Below are 25384 nucleotides of genomic sequence, written 5' to 3' on the forward strand. Positions count from 1 at the left end.
GCTAATTTATTTTTTTAAAAAAAAATTGATAACTAAATACTTTAACTTGTTCTCATTGTGTCTCTTGGAAACTCAATGTTGATGTTACACATAAATTTTAAAAATGTCTAGATAATTATTTTATAAATTTAAATATTCAATTGATACAATAGAGTTTAATTGAGGTGCTTAGATGTACATACTGAAGCTAAAATATTTACGATCATTTTTGAATATCTATTTATATTTTATGTCAATTATAAATATTGGGTCATGTGAATTTGTAATTGAGCTTCTAGATCCCCCACCCCCACGCCACCCATAATCATTTTCGTCTTCTCTATTTATCTACCTTTACTAACTCTAAAATTTTCCCACTTTCTTTAGCCACCCCTCAAATACGGAGAGATAAAAGAGTAAACACAAGTAACTCTTTTACTCATCATGGGGAATTATAGATTTAGATTATCAGATATGATACCAAATGCTTGGTTTTACAAGCTCAAGGACATGAGCAAGAGCAAAAGCAAAAGCAGAATCAGAAGCCATAGCCACACAACCTCATCTTCATCAACATCATCATCAAATCTACAACCAGACAAAAAAAGACAACCCCACAACAACCTTGGTTGTCAAAGGAAATCATATTACATTTCAAGAAACCTCAGTAGTCCAGCTGAAACATTCTCCCAAAATCCTATCTCTTCTAACAGCCCAAAACCCTCTGACAATCTCCATTTCACTGAGCCACCAAGAAAATCTTCAAAGAAAAGGCGCAGTACCAATTATAAGAGAAGAAATTCTCCCAAACTTGTCAATTCCTCTGCTTCAGCTACTTGTAGCTGCCGTGCTTCTGTTGAATCTGTCTGGACTAAAGCTGATTCCACACCCGAACAATACCCAAATTCACCTCATTACTCCTCCTCATCGTCCTCGTCACCATCTTCAATTTTGTCTCAATTCAACTCTGACAAAATCCAAACACCTGAAAAATCAAACCCTATGACTTCAATTTCACCGTCTTGTGACTGCAGAACTGATTACATAAAGAAAGATACAGTCAATCTTGATCATGGATTTCAATCTGTTTCCAAAATTGATCTTCCCCCTATCATAACCAAGCCCGAAAAATTCGACGAAGAAAAACAGAGGATTGTGAAACAAGAACAGAGGATTGTGAGAAGAGTATCATCAAGTGGTGTGAAGCTGAGAACAAATTCACCAAGAATAACAACAAACAGCAAGAAGATTCAAGTAAGCAGAAAGAGTGTTTCTTCAAGGAGGACAAGTGTTACAGAGAGCTTTGCAGTGGTGAAATCATCAAGAAATCCACAAAAAGATTTCAGGGAATCAATGGTGGAAATGATAGTTGAGAATAATATAAGGGCATCAAAGGATTTGGAAGAACTTCTTGCTTGCTATCTTTCTTTAAATTCAGATGAATATCATGATCTAATCATCAAGGTGTTCAAGCAAATCTGGTTCGACATCACTGCAATTCGACTTAAGTAAATACTTGTATAAGGATCTATGTAGTATTTTCTTTTTCAGTATCATCTAATACATAAATCTATCATTTAACATAATTTCAGTTGTCATATATGCCTCTATCTTTGGACGTATACACGTATTTTAGAACATAAATATGGTAGATGAATAGTATATTTCCGATCTTGATTTGCTTAAGTGTGCGGAGAAAAAAAAGAGAGTACAGAATCCATATCTTGTAATAAGTAGATTTGTCTGACTATGACGTGATTTTGTATATTAATGGGGTAGTGTTGTCTGTTGGAGGTATAAGTGGTAGTAAAAATCTTGCCCCAAACAAACCTCACTTTCGTTGAAATTGTTTATTATTAGTAGATTATTTGGTCAAGTATGATCACCTATTGAATACTATTTAATTATTCCAATATTCCTGTTTTTTCTCTATAAAAGAATCATAATGTTTATGCTATGACATTTAACTTTCATTTCTAGCATAAAAGGAATGAGAGTTAGAATTTTGATTAAGAAAATTTAAAATTTTAAAAAGTAAATATGCAAATTAATTGAATGAAGTTTAATATTTATTATATACACATAAAAAATTAATTTAATTATATATAAATAATATGATTTTCTATTGAATCACCTGACCAGAAGCGGCTCCACTGACTGAAGGTATGTTAGGTCTACATCCAATATTTAGTACTATTATTATGCATACCAAATTATACCTTTAATGATACAAAGTATTATTCTTATGTTAATATATGCTATTCACTACTATTTCTTATTCCAATACATCTCATATATTTAATATATAACAAATTAAATGGTTGATAAAAGATAATATCGACATAATTAATTTCATTATTATTAAGATATTTTATTTAATATAATTTTTACACACCCTATCGAACTCCTTATTATTCGATATTAGAAAAAATAATATATGCATTAACTTTGTGCATTATTAGTATCTTATTTGATTTATTATGCAAGCATTAGTTATACACTTTATTTAGTATTAATGCATATACAAGTAATTAGTGAAAATTTATGACATTAGCAATGAAAAGAGTTTTACATTAACATGATTAAAGACATAATTGTCCCTCAAAATATTTTTCACATCTTTTTCACTATTTTATGGAGGACATTTTTATAAACAAATATCATTTCTTAAAAATTATGCAACACGTGTTATTTTTAATTTATCAAACTAAATAATGTATAAGGATAATCTCACACTACAACAAAATAACTTTTAGTGGTAATAAATATGCACATTAATAAAAAATGTTAAAATCTTTATCGATATTAATTAATTGTTATTGAATCTGATGTCGCTATAGATTTAGTGATATTTACAAAAAGTGCTAAAATATAATTATTATTAGTAAATAGCAATTGCCTCTAAAAGAATATATAAAACGACAATTGAATTATTATTATTATTAATTAATTACAATTAAATATTATTTTTGAAATATTGTCAGTATAACTAATAGCAAACATAACTATACAAACATTATTAATATACTATATTCAATACTATTTATATACATCCTATTAAATGACCCTTTTAGTGTACACTATATTAGTGCTAAGAACTTTAACCTATCAAATTTAAATACCAAACATGTATTTTTAGCATGGAAAAAAGACAATGGGGAAAGTAGCATGGAAGGGTAAAAGTGGCGTATGAATGACATTGTTGATCTTGCAGAGATAGATTGGCCCTTTATAAAGTCTGAGGTTTCACCTTTTATCTTTCTCTATAAGTTACTTTTGTAGCAAAAATAAAGAAACTTTTTTCCACTCTTCATTAATTGGATTCACAAGTGTCTTATAAATTACTTCTACCTTCTAAATTTATGTGATATAATTAAAATTTCACGAGTTAAAAAATATATATTTTTTATATATTTTAAATTATTAATTATTATAATTTTCAGATCCCACATTGTGGATTTTATTGGGTTGTTGTTATTGTTAATTATTATAATTTATTATATTTTTTACGCAATTTTTAAACATATAAAATTTATTTCAAAAAAATTGTATTTTTATATCATCAAAATTTAAAAATTTAAATCTCAAAATTTTAATTGTGCCACATAAATTAACAATAAAAGAGTATTAGATTTTATTACTATATATAGTATATAAATGTACATTGTGAATCATAGATACAAACTCACTGACAATTTTCTTCTATTTATCTTTAGCTAACACTTCCAAAAAGAAGATACCTTTTTTAAGTCCCTCCTACTCCTCACATAGACTATAGCATAATACATGCAAATGTCCACAGATAAAAGGTTTCTCACAGAATGATTCAAATTATCCTCGAGTTTCTCTGTCCTTCCTTTAATTTATAATTCCTCCGTTTTAAATTTTATAATTTTAAATTAAAGATATATACGTAGAATGTATCAAATATTTTTAATATTGTGATTTTAAATATGTCATATAAAAAATAAAATATTCTTTTTAAAATGGATTAAAACGAAAAATAGGTCAAACAAATTGAATTAAAAAGAATAAATTTCTCTGTTCAAATTTTATGTACTGTGAGCTAGCCCGCATGGGCTTAAAGAAGCTTTTTGAAATTTCTGCATTTTTTTCTCAAAAGTTGCTTGGAAAGTTACAAAAGTTTGTGTCAATTTCAAACTTTAAAAAGCTATCTCTTAAGAGTTAGTTTAACTTTATACACCAATAACGTAATAAAATTTTAACGATCGGGTTACTTTTACTTGTTATAACAAAATAAAAATATTTTCAAAATTAAGATTTCTACTTTTGAAAAATAGTTACCCATATTCACAGAGACGGAATTAGAATTTTACATTCCAAACACATGATCTATCGACAATTTTGACAGCTTTTGTAAAAGCTCTTGAACCATTGCATTAATTCTTCACTTTGTTTTAAGGAGTGTCAATTTTAATATATATAAATATAAAATTAACATTTAATTTATATATACAATGTAATTTTTTACGAAGAAGTGTTGTTTGACACTTTTCGAGCAAGGATAGCTCCGGCCCTGCATATTCATATTCCTCATGTATCTTTAAAGGACCCATAGCGGTGGTGTTGCCAGTATTGACACTTTTCCAATTCCTCATGTATCTTTGAAGGACCCATAGCAGTGGTGCTGCCACTTGTATCTACACTTTTCCACCAATAAATTTTACTGTAATTATTTTTTCTAGTCAAAGTAAAAAAAATATTATATATATAAATATATATATCTTTCAAGGACCCATAGCGGTGGTGTTGCCACATGTATTAATACTTTTCCATTAAAAAAATTATACTATATATTTAAGTAATTATATTTTTCTAGTCAAAGTAAAAGAAAGTATATATATATATATATATATATATATATATATGAATTTATTTTTATTAATTTTATTAGTTTTATACCTCTATTTCTCATTACTTCAACTACATCATTTACTTTAAGTTCAAACTTTGTATCACTATTTAAAATCATTTTTTCTAAATATCCTACAGGCATTAACAAATTATTTTCATTATTCATGTCCTCATATCCTTTAGTCTATATTTCTATTTTAATATTCAGTCCGAATTCCTTTAAATTTATCATGAAGTATGGACTAATATAACATATTGCTCCATTATTAGTCATGTCTACTTTGGTTAATCCTATTATAATTTTTTTTAAATCTGACCATCTATCATTATATAATACATTTAATACTTTAGTTCTCAAATTTCTTTTAGTTAATCCTTTAATTTCGATGACAATTAATCTCATATGCATTAATGTCATTCTTGTATTCATTATCCTTTTTAACGATTTTGGATTTACTAAATTTAAAGTTGTTATGTTGCTTTCTATGGCTGATAATTGTTCTTTTCTATAGTTACAGTATCTGTATAAAGGGTCATTATTAAAAAAATAATTTGAGTTATATAATATCTCCGAATTTAATAAATTTAACTGATTCTATTGAAAAATTTATAAATTCGTGTCTACATCTATTATTTGATTTAATTCTTGTTCTTGTCTACATCTATTATTTGATTTAATTCTTGTTCTTGTCTACATCTATTATTTGATTTAATTCTTGTTCTTGTTCGTTGTTTGATTGTTTTCTTGATAATATTCTAGATATAAAGTTACTTCTCAGGTTATTTTCTATTCTCTTATTCGAAAAACTTACTCTTGGTCTTTCCTCTTTGATGGTTCTTCTTGAGCTACTTGAAAGAAAGTCAATTCTTGTTGTCCTCTAGTTACCTTTGATCTTTCTTCTTGCGGAGTTATTTCAATACTTTTTAATTGAGTAATTAATTTGTCCATTTTATTATTTTTAGATGTTGCCTTTTCAGTTTTATTCTCTTTAATTAATTTTTTTATATTTGTATTCCATTCTAATAGTAAGGCTATAATGGTATTACTTTGTTTCACTATAATTTTGTCTGAAATACATGTTGGTTGGTAATTTGAAAAACCTACTGGTTCTGTTTGGAATTTGCTTGTGAAATTTATTGCCTTTTTATATATTAAGTGGTCTTCTTCGTTCATGAAAAGGAAATTTCTTCTAACTTTTGAATTATTCATTTTAATTCACTTATATCACTAGTTATTGCTTCTACTTGTCCAGTTATTTTTGTTACTAATTGGATAGTTTTGATTTCTAATTCTTTAGGCTTTTCAATTATTGTCTTAATTAATTTTTCTATTTCAATTTTTGTAGGTATTTTTCCTCAATTAAACATAGTATTTATATACTGAAGTTTTCTATCTATTTCTAGTTCTTGTGATTTAAAAAAATTAAAATTTTGTTCTACTTTTTCTAGTATCCTTTTCTGCTTATTTAAGATGGTATTACTACTTTTAAAAATCTTATTATATTTTTATCTTGTTCTTGGACCTTATTACTAAAATTTAGAAGGAATCCGTCCGTGGTCTCCTAAAATTGGCATCAACTTTCACTTAGACACTTCAATTAGTTAGTGTTCCTTTTAGACACCTCAAGTAAGGCCCCGATGTGTCATTTTGACACTTTGTGCTGACTTGGCACATTGCGTGTGCTGCACCCATTTTGACCGCGTAAAGAACTTTTTTTTAAAAAAAAAAATATTTTTTTTCTTGTTCTTCTTCTTCTCCATTTTCTAGCTATCATTTTTTATCCATGGTGAAATAGATTTGAGCCAAATATAAAGTGAAATAGATTCTAGCCTTGATTGTAATATACCATAGCTGCTATCTACCCCTCCTTTTTATACCCATTTTCATTAACATCATAGCTGTCATTTCTCCTATTTCATTCTCTTCCTCAAACATCAATTAAGATTTATTGATATTGTTTGTGTCGTGGGTTCTTTAAGATTTGAATCTTTAACAATTTCAAAAAAAATAATTTTAGATTTGTATTAGTCTTGTCGGAAAAAATAGAGGTTCGTCGAATTTTTTTGACTCAATTTGATTTATATATTTGGATTAAATTCTCTTCTACAGCTTAACTCTTTTGAATTTTTCAGTTAGAATTTTTTAGACAGTCCTATAAAACAGAAACGTTTTCTTCAAAAAAGTTCTACTAATCTCTACCAAATGGAGTAGTGAAACAATATTCAAACCTGGATATCATCACTCTTCCCATCTTGATCCATTTTAACAATTCCCTTGTATAGCTTCATTTTTGTCTCTTTAGATGATATATATAAGATTGGGGTGGGTGTGAGGGAGAAGAAGATCTGGTGGGGTGGGGGAGGGGATGGGGTGGGTGGGGTTGGAGAAGATGACGGGAGGGGTGGGTGGTGTTGGAGAGACCATTGGGAGGATGTGGGGGTGGGGGTTAATAGAAATTGTTAAGTTTTCTTTTTTTTAAAAAAAAAATTATTATTTTAAATAAAAAAGTGCCACATGTCATCAAGTTATTGGTCATTTTTTTCTGATCAAAAGTCATTATTTGATAATTATTTTTGATATATATATATATGCCACGTGTCTTCATTTAATTTTTCACTTTTGACACATCATTGACGAGTGCATTACACACACTTTATATATTTAGGTGATTGTCAAAATGTGTCAAAATGAAACATCGGGGCCTTACTTGAGGTGTCTAAAATGAACAAAACCCAGTTGAGGTGTCTAAGTGAAAGTTGGTGCCAACTTAAGGGGTCACCGATGGGTTCCGCCTAAAATTTATTACTAAATCTATTAAAGTATCATACTATCTGTCTTCTGAGTGTAATATATGTTCTCCTTTACTGAAGTTACACATTATAACTACATTTTCTTTTAATGTTCTATATTTCTTTTCAGAGTAAATTCTTAAATCTAAATATTCTAAATGTTTTAAGGAATCTATTTTTATTTATTTATTCTAACGCAACTGTTATTTTGCAGCATCTCTAATTATCCTCTATTCTTTCGTTACAATATTTTATATATTGTTCAATATTAAATAATTCCCAACATAAATTGATTTTGTTGTTCAAGTAACGGTGTATAGATTGATGCTTTATTTATTTTCTTTTCTACCGATAGTAATTATTATCTTAAAGTTCTTTCTATACTTCTTAATTCTCTTTTATATTTTAATTCGTAATGAAGCCAGCTATATTTTAATCTTATTCTTCTAACAAATTCAAGGGGCATCTATTTTTATCTTAAAGGAATTGTCTGAATTCTCCTTTGATAGTACCTTATTCTCCGCTTAAAATTTCTATATCTCTTTCAGGATGATTTAATTCTTGTCTTAAATTAGCTTGTCTTATTTTAAAAGAACTTTGTTCTAAGGATGTGTTACTAATCAGGTCTTCTTGTACTACTTCGAGATAGTTTTGAAGAGTGACCTCTGTTTTTGTTAATTCAGACTTATGATGCAATTCTTCGTAGAGCCACTGATGAATTTGTCTTAGTGTTTGAAATACTGATAAATTTTTTATAAATTTATCCTAATGCAGTAGAAAATCATTTTACTAGTTCTCTTAGAAATCTTATTCTCTTAGTACTTTGTTCTATATCACTTTGAATACTATGTAATTCCCACTTTATGGCGCTTTTAAATTCTGGACCAACAAATCTTTATCTATCTTAACTATATACTCGAACTAATATACCTAATGTCTCTACTAGTTTTAGATACAAAGTTAAAATCATTTATATGTCTAGTAATTTTTGTTTTATTTTTATTTCTCTATTGAAATACCAATATCTTGATCTTATATATATATTGATCTCTCTTTACCTTTTTATGATTTTACTCTTATATTTATTTCTTAGGAACTTTGCCGCCGGTTAATAGTACCAAATTTTCTTTATGTTGTTTTAAAGTATACAAGTTGAGTTAACTCAGTTTGACTGTGACATTACTAGGCATTTATCTAATTATTTTTCGCTGCTAACGGCTCAAATCACCATTTGAAATTATGATTTTTTCGTCAAGGTATTTTCCATGTTTTCACACACGTATTTGTAAAAGCTTATAGTATAAGTCATAGACATGATCCTAGAAAGTACTTTTTTATTTAAAAAGAATAGAGAATGGATAAGAGGGGGCTTTAATGTCCTCACTTTAAGTAACAAAAGAAAAACAAGAATAATTACTTTGTTGCCTACAAATATAAATTATTGTGAAATTGTACAGTGTAATTAATCTATATAGTATTTTGGGTGGTGCTATGAAAAATTAAAATTGCACTGTGTATGCACCAAGTTTAGAAATAGCATTTTAAATATAATATTGTTATTAATAATTTTCTATAATGTGTGTGATAGCCATTATAGAATTATTTTGTTTTGTTTGAATCTAGAAAAAAATATGGATTGAATTGAATCTTACTAGTTAGACTAGAATAGTTTGGTCATAGAAATTACTCAGTCATTTTTTTGAAATAATTTTTACTTTATTTGAAAATCAGCATGTCATAGAAATTACTCATTCATTTTTTTGAAATAATTTTTACTTTATTTGAAAATCAGTATCTGATCATAAAATTTTAAAATCAAACTTGACATTGTATTTTTAGTTTAGAAAATAACTTATAACTTGTTTTCAATTCATTTTTTTACTATTGAAATTGTATTCAAGTACATTCAAATATGAGCGGTATTTCAACCATTTTTTGCAAAACAATATATAGCCAAACACAATTCTATCCTCAGCTCAATTCCATAAATTTCAAATAAAGTGAAAGTTATTTGAAATATATGATTATCATGTCCTGTATCATCACCTCTTCCATCTCTATCCTATGAATGGCTCCAAAACAAATGTTTGTCGGGTTCATTGTATAATGTGTGAATGAATAATGGTATATAGAATAAAGATTGATGAATTAAAAATGTAAAAATGCATGAATACAACCTTTCGTATTTCTAGGCTACTGTTTCATATATCATGCATGAATCATTGTGCTCACCTATATACTATAAACATCTGAATCTTTCTCCGATATGCATACAAGTTTTTGAAAGAAGTTTACAAGAAGAAAAAAACACTACATAATAAGAAAAAGATCCTGCTTTTTCAAAACTTCAAGTGTGATTACAAGCCATTGAGTGCAGGGGCGGATCTAGGGGGCGGGAGGGGGTTCACCGTATATATAGGGTAGATTTTATTTATTTACATACATATATTAAGTTTGAACCTCCTTAACATGAAATGAAACACAACTCGGTGGTATAAGGCCTTCTAAATGCACCTTTGTGTTCAAGGTTTGAATCTCATCAACTATATTATATTTTACAACAATATTTAGCTTTTGTTATTTTTTTCTATTTAATTTCCAAAACAGCCATTGCCCACGCGTTTTTCCTTTGTTGGCTTATTCAAATATTTATATTTATATTTTTCGAACTCCTGAGTGAAAATCCTGGATCTACCACTAATTGAGTGGTTTGCTGGACAACTAATTTGAAGTACCACTATTAGTTTGTTGTGAGTCATTTTATCCTGTGAGAATATATACCTTAGCCTCGAATACTTGAGGAGAATAATTTCCTTGAGGAAACTCTGTGAATTCAACGAGGTTTCCACACCTTCAATGAGCATCAGGAAAAGATACCCAAAGACTCTCCAGAAACATTGAGGAAGTTGTTAGAAATAAATCTTGGTCCCCAATCATAATCTTAATCTCTGGACCAAAGATTTTCGGCTTGGATTTTTTTCATTGGATTTTTCTAATAAGGTTTTAACGAGATACATTATTTATTAATGAACATTCAAGGGGGAGTGTTGTGAATACACTTAATTAGTTGTTTTCATTTATTATTGCTACAAGCAGCTCTGCAAGCAGGTTCCTTAAGCAGTTTACAAGCAGCTCTGCAAGTAGGTTCCTATAAGCAGCTTTGCCAGTAGTTTAAATTCTTCTATAAATAGTAAGTCATTTCAGTTCATTTTGATAATCAATTTTGAAGTGAACAAGATATCAATCTCTCTATATATACTTTTCTCTGATGCATTTACTTTATAGTCTTTTCTTTTATAACAGAGAAAATAATATATGTGTTCACATATTATTATTTATGTTAACAGTTTCCGCCATATGTATGTTTTATTAATTTATCCCATCTATTCCAAAATAGTTTTGCTTAATTTAATCATCAAGTATCAAATCACTCCACCGTTGACATAGTTTGGAAGAGGGATGGTCATAGTTCGATTTGGATTAATTATTAGTTAAAATTAAATTAGTTTACCTGGTTTTTAAACTTTAAAAAAATAAAATTAAATAAAATAATTTGGTGTATGACTAACTAATAATAAATTGATAATAGTTAAACAACATTCACATGAGACGAACTATTTCAAAAATGAACATTAGTCCTGAAGTACCATATTTCAAACAACATTCACATGAGACAAACTATTTGGGACAACGATTAGTTTATCTTGAGAATTTGTGGATTCAGAAAGTATGCAAAGAAAACGTACCATTCACTAAATACAGAATTAAATTGAAGTACTTAAATGATTCTTCTATTAAAGAAAAATGTAGTCAAGGGAGATTAATTTCTTTACTTTTTAGACGTCAGTTTAATCATCAAAAAGGAATTCGAACTAGGAATTTATAGAGTCACGAGCTTTTTTTCAACTCTTATTTTGTACTCATCAATTCACTTTTATTTATTCATCGTTTTAAAAATAAATTTTCATTTTTACTTATCATTTTTAATATATTAAGAAAAAACAATTAATTTTCCTACATTTGCACTCTACATTAATTATTTATTCCTTCAATTCTTTTTCAAGATTTAAGATTATACATCAATTAATATAAATATTATGACAAAATATTTATATTAATTATTTATTTCTTAAAAAATGCTCAAAGTCCAAAGTAAATAACTAAAAGTGAATGGAGAGAATTTAATTTTCTTTCACATTATATGAATATTTAATGAGAATGATTATTAATATCTTTTAAAATAAGAAATAAAAGTTGTGTCAAGTTGGGCGGTTGGGTCCCATATCATGGCCCATTATTCAGCTCAAGTAGACTACTAAGAATAGAACAGAACAATGACTCAATTATTAATTTAGTCTATCTTGACCAATCCTATCTTAGCCAGACAACCACACATATATAAGATTACCATCTAGACATCATGTCATTTACAGAATTTTACAAACATTAGATATTCTAGGTTTAGTCTAACAAGTATTTAGAAGGTAAATTCTCCATTTATCTCAAGTCGTAATTAGCTAAAGCATGGTGCTACGATGTCACAAATCCATCAACAAGAGTCAATCTACACAAATAACATTTCAAAGATATTAAATACACCCAACAATTCTTAAGTCCTTAGCTAAAGCATGAAGCCATGTGCAACATAGAATACATTATAAACTAGCTTTGATCATAGTACCACTCAAAAACCTATTTTCTATGAGTGAGTAGTGGGTATTCCAAGATACTAGGATAAAAAGGGGAGACAAACTTAGATTAGAGTTGGAGAAATTCCATGGATACTTCAATACAAAGTTGGGGGGATAATATTTGAATTTTTGACACTTTTACTTTATTTTATATAATCATCTGATATTTAAAATTTACTGGATTGCCTAATCTAGATGTGCATCACGTATGACCCAGTAAAAGGAGTTGTAGGAGAAATTTCATGTATACTTGCACAAAGTTCGAAGGATAAATAATTTCATCTCGCACAAGACCTATAAATAGGGAAGTCTTTCCTACTAGGTGTTTTTTTATTTCCGAGACTTGAGCCCAAGACGACAAGACCTCTAATTAAAGGTGGAGACTTCTTTCTTCTCATGAACTATTATTACTAATTTAAGTCTCCTCCAAATAGGATTTAAGGAAGGAGTAGCCTTTCAACCACATTTTGCTACTTGCCTAGCATTGATGAGTCAATTATATGTAATTACACAGTTCAAATTTGGTCAATCTATCGTGTAACGAAAATTATCAGGATAGAAACATTAAAATTGAAGCTTCGGGAGTGAAGCAAGACAACTATGCTTATTAGTTGTATGTATATAAGGAATACCTACACCTCATGAGTTAGCTACACAATAAAAGAGATATTTAGTAGGTTTTTGGATATGCGATTTTATCTGGTGATTTGAAATTATGAGATAAATTTAGTGTTTGGACGTGTGATTTCATCTCATGATTTTAAATCATGAGTTTAAATCTCAAATTCTCCAAAAAGCTTGATTTGAGAATTTTATATCATGATTTTACATTTTTCAAATACAAAAATTAACGCACAAATTTATATTTTGTAAAAAAAACTACCATTTTATATCTACATAATATTTTGCAAGAATAGCAAAGGAGTGATGAAATATTCATGGAATATGAACATAATTTTCCTTTTTTATTGAATTAAAGTTCGATCAAGAAATATTGTATTATTGTTAGAATAACTTTTGATAGTGTATTATACTTTTGTTTTGAACTTTTACTTTTTTGATAAAATTATATTAAAAAACATTGGGGTAATTTTGACAGTTTTCACAACTTATGGGAGTTTTATGCTTATGAGCAAAAAATGCAACTTAAAAATCTAAATTGCATGTCCAAACAAAACTTCAACTTCATCTCATATGATTTCATCTCTGTTAGGGTCCGTGTCTACACCCTAGCCGAAATACGGTACTTGAAACCACGAGTGATCTCGACCTAATCCTTGGCTTAACATATCAGGCATATCGTATGAAAAAAAATCCAGAAGTTGAAACATATTTTTGACATAAGACTAAATAGTGCGAGTCAATAGATCCATGAGACTACATGGCTAATAGCTGAATAAAGTCTCTACTACTTAGAATTAAAATATAAGTCTGCCGGAACATGTCCCACAACTACTTCAAAATCAAAGATAACATAACAGAAGTCTAAAATTCTAAATCCACGGAGTCCCCAAATGAGGAGGGCTCACCAAATGCTAACTGAAAATGCTGCAACCTCACTAGCCACGGGCCTGAGAATGAACGTCGAAATCTACATCACAATAGGATGCATCGCAGAAAAAAGTATGTGTGAGTACGTGAAATATACTGAGTATGCAAGAGAACCACATACTCATATAAAATATCATAAGGGGAGCCAGTGAATAAGGTTTTTAAATTCATAATCATAGTAAAGGAATTGAGGAGATAACAATTGGATTCCATACATAAGTATTAGATTAAAACCTCTTTTCAAAGCATATATATAGATGAGTCTATTTTATAAATCTTGCATAAACATAAACATAAAATAGCATAATAAAAATGACCATAATAAGTGAAGAGCATATTATAAACAATGTATAAAACATGGGAGTTTCTTAAAACCTACATACACCATGTAAGCTCATGATGTCCAACAGCTAACCCAGTTAGGCAGACTACCTTATAACTTTTCAAGGTATAAGATCATACCATATCTATATGGATCTACTAGATTGCGCCTCTCAAGGTTATATGGAGTTGTCCGACAAAGCGGTATATTCAAGTTCTATGGTGGCATGTAGTTATGGGACTTAATGATTGCTACTAAAGGTCCACAGAGTCTAAAGGGAAACCTTCATCCCTAAAGTTTATTCGATACTCAATAGTCATCCCAAAATACAGAAATACATATTAATGCTCATAAGTATAAAAATAGTCCACATATCTGAATCATATGTGAGACTAAACTCAAAAGTCATATCTTGAATCATAAGTCAGACTAAGCTAAAAAATCATACCTTGAATCATAAGTCAGACTTAGCTCAAAAATCATATCTTGAATCATAAGTCAGACTAAGCTCAAAAGCAATGTCTTAAAATAACCTATTTTTAGATTGTAAATCATATTATGCTTGCTTTTATGTTTAAAAGTCATAAATGCATAAAATATCATAAAAATTCATGCTAAATTATTGCAATAAGCTTTTCAAGCCGAAGAAAGATTAGAATTTCATAGAAAGCCCTAGCTCTACTTCTAACAATCTTGTAGAATTCTTGAGAATAAAAAATATTTTAGGCATGAGAATGAAGGGATACTTTCATTGAAGCCTTACATACCTGGAAGAAAATACTTACTTGAAACCTTGAACTGAGGCTTGAAGGTAACGAACCCTAACTTCTTCCTTGAGAGAACTTAGAATGTGTGAATTTGATTTGTCTAAGGATTTGGTGTAAATGAGGAGTTTATTACCATATAAGATAGACTTAAGGAAGTTAATTGAGGGTAAAAGGTTAAAAATATCCTTCTGTAAACATAAAAAAGACCATAAAAATCAAAGAAAATGACTTTTCAATAAATTTATTTGCCGAATCGATGACTTGGAGGTCCTATCACCGAAACATTCGTTGGATAGCCAATAGAGGGATTTAGATCGACAAAAATTAAAGAGTGTGAAGATTTTGGGCCAATTTGGAGATGTAATTCAGTGATTCGCCGACTCATTAGGCAAGTTATTGAATTGACAGGTGAGATCGCTGAATTATCCAATTCGGACATGCTTTAGTAAAATAACTATAACTTTCTACTCCAAACTCTAAATAATAAAATTTGGCGGCGTTAGAAAGATGACTCATAGACCTATAATTTGATAAGTCATGTGTCACCTAATCTTTTATATACTAAGAGATATGACTGTTTGAAGTTGACCTTTATATGAACTCATGCAAAAACTTAGCCGATAGAAATTCTTTGAACTTAGCTTAGTGTTTGAGGTACCTTACCCTAAACCACAACCAATACACTGCAAATACTTAGCAAAGTACCTTAACATATACATACAATGAGGTTATTGAGTTCGGACCTATATACATATGGAGGATGGTTCAGAGTTTTGCTTAGAAGTTGGCGGGCATTATAATAACCCCCTTAGGGTCATTTGTCCTCGAATGAAGATCAAGGCTAGAATAGACACGTGAATATAGTAAGGTAAGATTTTCTTAGGCCATTTGTGCTGAATATAATAGCATAAGATAAATTGTACTAACAATAATAATGTAAAAGCACGAGCTAAGAGCGCAAAAACTAGCATAGGCATAGAGAACATAACAAGGATATGAATTTGGCCTCTATTGGAAGAAATTATAGGAATAATTCCTATGAGACACCGATATGAATTCATAAAGTAGGAACGATATAGATTGAACATGGGCCACACATCATTTGAAGCTATTTGACATAAAACGTAGGTACTAAGGACATGAGGTAAGAATAGTTCTACTATGCCTTAAGCGATACGAATGCTAACTTCAAACTTAACAATTCTCATCTATGCTTCTCCTTTTAAATATTACCCTTCATTGGCTGCAACATATAACCCTTACAAGGGTACATGTGACTACTTCTTCTCAGTTGTGCATTTACATGCGTGCTCTAACTATGTTCAAGCCTAAAGTGGAGTCAAAAAGTCTTAAACATAAGATAATTATACAAATCCTATATTTCTGTAAGGAATTCCATCCCTAGAATACTACTTCTTCTAACCACACCATTCAACTAACCTCGAGTTCAAATCAAGAAGTTACTAGCGCACAATGCATTCATCCATATGTTATCAACATAATATTCAATCCTATCACTATAACCACCTTATGGACTTCAAGGTAACCAACCCATATAACAATCTTTAGCATTTCTAACGTTACAGGCTGAAAGTTTTTAGGACTACTGCCAAGAGTCACGCCAAGACTTTTCATCTAACTATTTTACACAATAGATCCTTAATCTCCCTTTATTTTTAGAGCCTTAGATAGAATAAGCATACCCCAATCTTTTCAATTGGAGTTTCACAATTCAAATCGGTCCGTGAGTGGCACCCATACTAATCCTCATACAGAAGAACCAAAATAATACCCCAACTAGCATATTAACACAAAAATAGACATTCAAAAATGTGAAGACATGGTTTTTAATAAGATTTTAAACTGAGTTCCATAAACTCAAGAAATAAATCAACAACTATAATATGATCAAATATGCAGAAGTCAACCTTCAAGAACCTGAAAGTCATTGTACCAATATTACTAAGTAACAAGTCTAAGAGTAAGGGAATGCAACCCCAAAAATAATAATTTTAAATAAAGTCTGAAAGATATAGTCTAATTTCGAAAGGATGGACTAAGATCTAAAATGGATACACGACAGCCTAAAAGAACTGGCTCACCCTTAAATCTGACAAGTTAGTGGTCTTCTAGTTGAGGTCTGTCAGCAGTTGCCTGAAGATACTTTTTACTCAATAAGAAAAGAGCAAGTGTAGTATCAATACACAAAAATCAATGATGTACTGGTAGGATCACGCGACCATCCTAGTAAGTAAAACACATACAAGTAACTACAACATAGTAAAGCCAGACATACACAGAAACACATTACCAGTTGTCATTTTATAAGCAATATACATTTTTATAGTGTCAATCTCAATTACAACAGTAAAGAATGGTCCTCTCATGGAGACCTTACCCAAACAGTTAGTTTATACCGATGTAGTACTGGATCTAGTTATGTGTCAGCATAATACCATCCAATACAAACCGACGTGGTATCCGATACAATATATACCAGCTTGGTACCTGATCCAATTATATGTCGATGTGACATCCGATCAAATATGTATAGGCGTAGTACTCTGATCCAACAACCATAATCATAGACACAATCACAATCATAATCATAATCACAAGCAACAATGAATAGTTCACACCTTGCAAAATCAAGTATTCAATTCATTATATGTAATTGATCACAAGAGTCATTTCACTAAGTTTGTTACATCTTTCTCTAGTCTCATACATGCATAAAATACTATCATTTGTAGATAACAGACACATAGACTACAGATAGGAAATAACCCATCACTTACCTCAAAATTAAGCTTGAATGCTCTAAAGAACCTGAGCTTTTTTTTTCTATGTTTTTTGGCTTGTTCTTGGTATAAAATAAATAAAGAACACAAGTAATCAATAAAAAATGGCATATAATACCCGTATTATACTAAAATCCTAACCCTTCTCCACTTCATGATCATCTTCTCCAATTAGGGTTTTTTCCACCATTAATTCAGGCCAAAACCTCCCCATAAGAGAATTTCCCTAGATTCTAAATTTTAGGAATCAATTTATAAGTTAGAGGAATGATTAACTAATATTTAGCATGAGAATCAGTGAAAAACGAAAGAAAAATCTAGGAGAAATAAAAATGATTTTAGGCCTTTTCTTAGTTTACTATCCCGCCATGGAGCCATTTACCCCACCATCGTGGCTCTACCATAGCAGAGATAACCCCATTATTATGGATTGTACGGGAACATAAATTCAGGATTGAGTCCCAAGCCCCCATTTTTCAACATGTCCTCAATCTTTGATGTCCCAAAATAACCCTTCCACGCCAAGACCCTTTATGGGAGTTTTACTAGCGCGAATTTGATTTCGTAAGCCGTACAGGCTCGTTAATGCCTTGGATATTATCTCAAACTATCAAACTTCAAATTTACTCACCTGTCCATTATGATATTAGTCCAGACCTCACCTAACTCAGATTTTATCCAAGTCTAGCATAGGCTCTAAACTTCTAAGTTACTACTCAAAAGTTTTCTGGCCCCAAATTCCTTTCCCATTGATTTATCCTAATGACGGGATTATATCGTCATAAAGAGACAACTACTTTCTCTTCTAAAATTATCATTCAGCTGTTATCAACACCACTATCGTAACATATGAATGATCACTAAAGGACTAGAGCATGAGATCTATATTAATAGAGATACTGTTTATTCATAGCTTATACTTATCATGACTTTGACACTCATAAGTGGGGGTCTGAAGAGAAAAATGTAATAGGCATGAGTACGTCATATACTTGAAGCATAAAACATACATAGAGAGGCATTCTAGGCATAAAACATGTCATAATCATCCATCACCACCATGGGTGAACAAAAGTAGGGTTTAGGACAGTAAAATCATAGACACAAGTTGTTCAAGAAATCTTATCCAAGAACATACATAATGCATTATGATTACACTTATTACCAAGAATATATCATGAGTACATAGGACTGAGCACACTGAAAAATCATGAGTACATACATCATGAGTTGTATATCATAGAACTAGATTTCATAAATTCCTGTAGTTATATGAGGTTTCATTTTTCTGAATCTATTACTTTTTATTATTGTAATGACCTATCTCCGTCATTATGTATAGGCCAATAGAAAAGAATTTTGGGTCAGAAAGCTTTGGGTAGTAACTTTGGAAAAATTTAGCTTAAGCCAGACTTGGATAAATTTTGAGTCAAGTGAGGTCTAGGGTGACCTTATGAATGGTGGGGGATCAAATCTCGAATTTGATTGGGTAAGATGATAGCCAAAATGATGCAGAGAATTTACGGCTTCATAGAATTGCATTCGAGCGAGTAAAACTTCTGAAATTAAATTTGGCGTGAAGGGTATAATCTAATACATCTTTAAAAGGGGGTGTGTTGTGAAATCCAAGCTCATTATTTCCGGATATCCTATCAGAGCGGGGCTGCCAAAGAAGGATGGGTCCCGCCAGCATGGGATAGTCGTGAATTTAAATGGGAAAACCCTCAAAAATGATTTTATTCTGCAAAAACTATTCCTAAAACAATAGGAGGCGACCTAGAGAGATTTTTATCAATTTTATATGGATTTCCACGTTTAAAGTAAGGATTTTACTCCCTAAACTCATCCTTCGACTCCTAATACTTATAAATTAGGATAGGTAATCATTGTGGGAGGATTTTGGCCCGTGGGTAAGGCTGTAAAATAGCCCTAGGATGGGATTAGGATCATGAGTTTGGCCTAGGATGAGAATTGTGTTATTTTTCATGAAAGTAGGTCATTTTTTTGATCCTTTATACGTATTTATTATTTTTAGACCAGGAACAAGTGGAACAAATTTGGAAAGGGAAAGCTCTTGCACTTTAAGGTTGTTGAAGCTCAAATTCGAGGTAGGTGATGGTTTTGTTTCTCATATGTATTTCACGTATCTATTAAATTACTTCATGGTATGCATATGTGTATATGAATAGAATAACATGCTAGATTTTAAGTGAAATGATCACTTGCTAGCCTATTGTATGGTGAACCTGTTCTTGATAACATAATGTTGAATAATGAATGTAATTGTGTTTATTTTGTATGTTGGGATCGGGTGTCATATTATGACACATAAATTGGATCGGGTGTCACGTTCTGATATATATTTAGATCTAATGTCATATTCTGACGCAAACCTTGGACCGAGTGTCATATTTCAATATCATGTTGAGTGTTTGTAAGTCCCATGAGAAAAACCTTATATGAAGTTATATAATTTTACAATTGTTGAACTGTGGTTTTGCTGAGTATTGTTTGTGATGACACTAGTTAAGTTATTCTGTATATATGTGCTTATTATGTTGAGTTTACTTGTCTATGATCCGCCTACAGGCTAACCGCATGATCCTACCAATGCACCATTAATTTTGTGTTCTGATACTACACTTGATCTTTCTTTTATTGAGTACATGACATATTAAGCCAGCTATGGAGCAACCTCATTTAGAAGAGTGACTATTGTTTGAGTTCAAGGGTGAACTATTTCTTTCAAACTGCCGTGGACTCTCTTATTTCTAGTCCTTTTTCCAGGACATAGATTCAAACACTGGTTTAGTTCATGACTATGTTTTATCTTCTTTTGGGATTAAATTCCCTTATCTTAGACTTGATGTTGTTAGAGTTTTGGTAGGTTCGACTTTCAGTTCCTAGAAGTAAATTTTCGCGTACATATTAAGTTGTTGTCTATGCTTTCCTGAGTTTATGAAGACTCATGCTTATATCTTTAATTAAGACTGCTTTCACATCTTTATCTTGTTTATCTACTGTGTTTGCTAATTGACGGGCTATTGAAGATGGTTCTCCTACCAGATGGTTAGTGTGGGTATCAATCACAGCGGGTCGGGGTCATGATAAAGTTGGTATTAGAGTCCCAGGTTCATTGATCTCATCGTACCAAAATAATCTAGTAGAGTCTTGTGGAACGGTACAGAGACGTCTGTACTTTTCTTTGAGAGGCTACAAGACTTTAGAAAAAAATTTGTTATATTTTTTCTTTCGTGCTATAACTTGATTCCAATTGATATCTGATGATCCAAATTGGTATATAACTTCTTCCATTCTCCTATCCATAGATGGTTAACACACACTATAATGATGTACGACCCGTAGCTCTAATAAAGCCAGAAGAAGAGCCCGCTATTCGAGGGTGAGGCAGAGGTAGAGGTTGGAGAGGGAGTCGCGGCAGGGGCAGAAGGAGAGCAGCACCCTCTTGAGTGGAGGTTTCGATTGAAAAGGTTTCAGTATGTAAAGTCCCTCCTACTACTCAAAATAAGTTAGATAGAGATATAGAGGTTGGAGAAGAGGAAAATGCTGAACAGGAGGAAGACTCCCAAGCTGGGGATGATGTTCTTCCCTATCTGGACCCCATACTAGCTCAGCAGATCATGCCTTTTTAGTAGATTGGTGGGAACTGGAGCTATCTCCATTATGGTCGCAGCACCAGCTCCTGTTACTCATCTTTTTATTTTTGTAACTTCGCTAGCAAATGAAATGGTAGGCACAGATGCCTTCTTCAGACTATTTATAGGTCCAGTTATGACCGACACTAAGCATGACATACTCACCAAGTTTCTAAAGCTCAAGCCTATAGTATTCTATGGCACTGAGAATGAGGATGCCTATGAGTTCATCCTTGACTGCTACTAGAGGTTGCACAAGCTGGGTATAATAAATCAGCATGGAGTGGAGTTTTTGACATTTCAGCTGTAGGGTGACTCCAAGCAATGCTGGAGGGCTTATGCAGAGTGTTGTTCGCCAGTGTTTCCCTCACTTACTTGGGTTCAATTTCATGCCCTGTTCTTGGAAAAATATGTGCCCCATACTTTGAGGGACCAAAAAAAGGATGAGTTCATGGTACTAGAGAAGGGAGGGTTATCATTGGCTACTTATGAGGCCAAATTTCATGCGTTGTCCAGGAATGCTACACAGCAAGTCTTTATAGAGAAAGAGAGTATCCAGGTTATTTGTGAAGGGGTAGAACCCCGAGTTGTAGGTGTTATCAGTTCACATGACTTCATCGGGCAGGAGGTTCAATGAAGTGACTGACTTTGTGAAAAAGGAAGAAGGTGTAAAAAGAGATGGGCAATCCAAAGCTTTGGCTAAGAAGCCCAAGAGCACAGGTAATTTCTAGGGATCCTATCTAAAGGGTCAACCAGATCGGTATTATAGCCCAACCGATTCATTCAGCTCTGACCATCTCTACTGGAAGTTTTTCAGGTACTTCACAATAGTATCCGGCCCATAAGGGTCAGGAAACATCATTCTCAAGTAGCAGGTCATCCTTTGATCGCAGCTGTTTCTATTGTGGAGAACCAGGGCATATATAGAGGGAATTTCTTCACCCTTGGAACAGTTTCAGCACCCCAACAAGGTAGAGCAGTAGTACCCGCAACTGGGGGAGGAAATAGTAGAGGATGTCCACAAGGTGGGCGAAGAGGAAATTAGAGAGGCTATGGGGGCCGAGGTAATAATAGTGCGGGCTGAGGAGAAGCCCAGGCAGGAGGTGTCCCATCAGGATGATCGAGCTTAGTTTTATGCATTTTCAGATAAGACCGAAGGAGAGGCGTATGATGCAGTGATCATAGGTACTATTCTTGTCTGTGACCGGATGACTACTGTATTATTTGATTTAAGCTCTACTTATTCTTATGTGTTTGTGAAATATGCATTGGGTTTTGATGCAATGTGTGACATACTAGATGCCCCTATTCATGTTTCTAACTTTGTTGGAGAGTCAGTCATAGTCACTTATGTTTATCATGCTTGTTCTGTGGTGTTTATGGGATACCACACTTGGGTTGGCTTAGTGATTTTAGACATGACCAATTTTTTTGCGATCTTAGGCATGACTTGGTTGTCTTTCTATTTTGCTGTACTTAATTATAATGCAAAAATTGTGGCTTTAAAGATCCCGGAGAGGGAAAGGTTAGAGTGGAAATGGTGTACAAGCCTAAGCCAGATAAGGTCATATCTTTTCTCCATGCTAAAAAAATGGTAAGGCAAAGTTGTTTGGCCTATTTGGCCCATATTCAGAATGTGGATATTGAGTCTCCTTCTATTGAGTCTATCCAGTAGTGTGTGAATTTTCGGAAGTGTTCCCTTCAGACTTGCCTGGTATGCCTCCTGACCGAGATATAGATTTCTGCATTGACTTAGAGTCGGGCACTTGTCTAATTTCCATTCATCCCCATCGTATGGCTCCGATGGAGTTGAGAAAGCTCAAGGCTTAGATCCAGGAGCCTCTTGATAAGGGGTTTATTCATCCCAATGCTTCTCTATGGGGTGCTCAAGTGTTGTTTGTTAAGAAAAATAATGGTAGTATGAGAATGTGCATTGACTACCGACAATTGAATAAGCTTACCATCAGAATTAAATACCCTTTGCTTTGTACTGATGACCTTTTTGATCAATTTCAAGATGCATCAGTTTTATCAAAGATTGATCTCAAGTCTGGGTACCATCAATTAAAAATTAGTCTTGAGGATGTGCCCAAGACTACTTTTAGAACCAGGTATGGGCACTATGAATTTTTGGTGATGTCTTTTATTTACTAATGCACCTGCAACCTTCATAAGTTTGATGAATGGGGTGTTCAAGTCATTCCTGGATTCGTTTGTGATCGTATTTATAGATGATATTTGGTATATTGAAATAGTGAACAGGAACATGCAGACAATCTCCAAATTGTCTTAGGTGTTTTGGAAAGACAAAAGTTGTATGCAAAATTATCTAAGTGTGAATTCTGGTTGCCTTTTTAGGATATGTTGTTTCAAAGGAAGAGGTAATGGTAGACCCATAAAATATTGAGGTAGTTAAGAATTGGGCTCGGCCTAGTTCCGTGACCGAGGTTAGAAGTTTTGTAGGACTGGCCAATTATTATCACCGGTTCTTGAAAAACTTTGCTTCTATCGCTACTCACTTGATCAAGCTAACTAAAAATGAGGTGTCATTCGAGTAGACTGACAAGTGCGAAGAGAGCTTCCAAAGGCTTAAGACTCTTCTGACCACATCACCAATTTTGACCCAGCCGATCGAAGGTAAAAACTTCATTGTTTATTATGATTCTTCACATTCATTTTTGGGTGTTGTGTTGATATAGGATAAGAACATTGTAGCTTATGCTTCGCGGTATTTGAAGGTGTATAAGAAGAATTACTCGACTTATGACTTGGAATTGGCAGCGGTAGTGGTTTCACTAAAAATATGGAGACATTATCTGTATGGCCTCAAGTGTGAGATGTTTACTAATCATTGCATTTTACAACATGTGTTCACCTAGTAGGACTTGAATTTGAGACATTGAAAGTGGATGGAGTTGCTCAAAGACTATGATATCATTATCTAGTATCATCTAGGTAAGGCTAATATGGTAGCATGCATATTAACCCGAAAACCAGTTAGCGTGGGCAATATAGCCTCTTTGGGATCCCTTAAGCGACCCTTGGACAGAGAAATTCAATCCTTGGAATCCAAGTTCATGAGGCTAGACATATCAGGAAAGGGGTGGGTAATGGCCGGTGTTGGTCTAAGGCCCGTTTTTATAGATGAAATCAAGGCCAAGCAGTTTGAGAATGTTAATTTAAATGAAATTAGAGGTAAGGTGTTGATGGGCAAGGCCCACAATTCAAAACTTGATGCAAGTAGGGTTATCCACTTTTAGGGGAAGGATTTGTGTTCCCTAAATAGACGGCTTAATTCAGAAAATCTAGTCTGAATCTCATGGTTCGCGATACTCTATTCACCCTGGAGTAACTAAGATGAATCAAGACGTTAAACGTCTATATTGGTGGCCAGGAATGAATAAAGACATAGATGAATATGTAGTCAAGTGTCAAAATTGTCAACAGGTGAAATATGAGCACTAAAGACCCACAGGTTTACTAAATAGAATGCTCATTCCTAAATCGAAGTGGGAGAGTAGCCATGGACTTCGTGGTGAGACTTTCCAAGACTTTGGGAAAGTATGACTCCATTTGTGTGGTAGTTGACAGATTGACAAAGTCAGCACACTTCATTTCCATTAGAGTGGATTATAATGCATAATATCTGGTAAGAATTTATATGAAAGAGATAGTAAGGCCACATGGGGTGCCTCTCTCTATCATTTTAGATCAGGGTACACAGTTCACTTCTAAATTTTAGGGAAAGTTGCATGAAGAATTGAACACTCAACTCACTTTCAGTACAACTTTCCATCCACAGACAAATAGGCAGTCAGAAAGAACTATCCAAGTCTTGGAAGATATATTGAGGGCATGTGTGATCGACTCTGGGGGACATTGGGACAAGTTCTTGTCTTTGTGTGAGTTCTCTTACAACAATAACTATCATTCCAACATTAAGATGGCACCA

At 32.2% G+C, this 25384-nt stretch overlaps 1 protein-coding gene across 1 annotated transcript; it reads left to right on the forward strand.

Annotated features, from left to right (window-relative positions):
- The first annotated feature begins 298 nt into the window (after window positions 1–298).
- Window positions 299–1815, forward strand: LOC129876308 (transcription repressor OFP1-like). Its single transcript, XM_055951717.1, has one exon. It carries the CDS (start codon window positions 424–426, stop codon window positions 1489–1491), a length of 1068 nt encoding a protein of 355 aa, XP_055807692.1. The 5' UTR covers window positions 299–423; the 3' UTR covers window positions 1492–1815.
- The last annotated feature ends 23569 nt before the right edge of the window (window positions 1816–25384 follow it).

Source organism: Solanum dulcamara, chromosome 12 (assembly GCF_947179165.1).
Source record: "Solanum dulcamara chromosome 12, daSolDulc1.2, whole genome shotgun sequence".
Taxonomy (NCBI): Eukaryota; Viridiplantae; Streptophyta; class Magnoliopsida; order Solanales; family Solanaceae; genus Solanum; species Solanum dulcamara.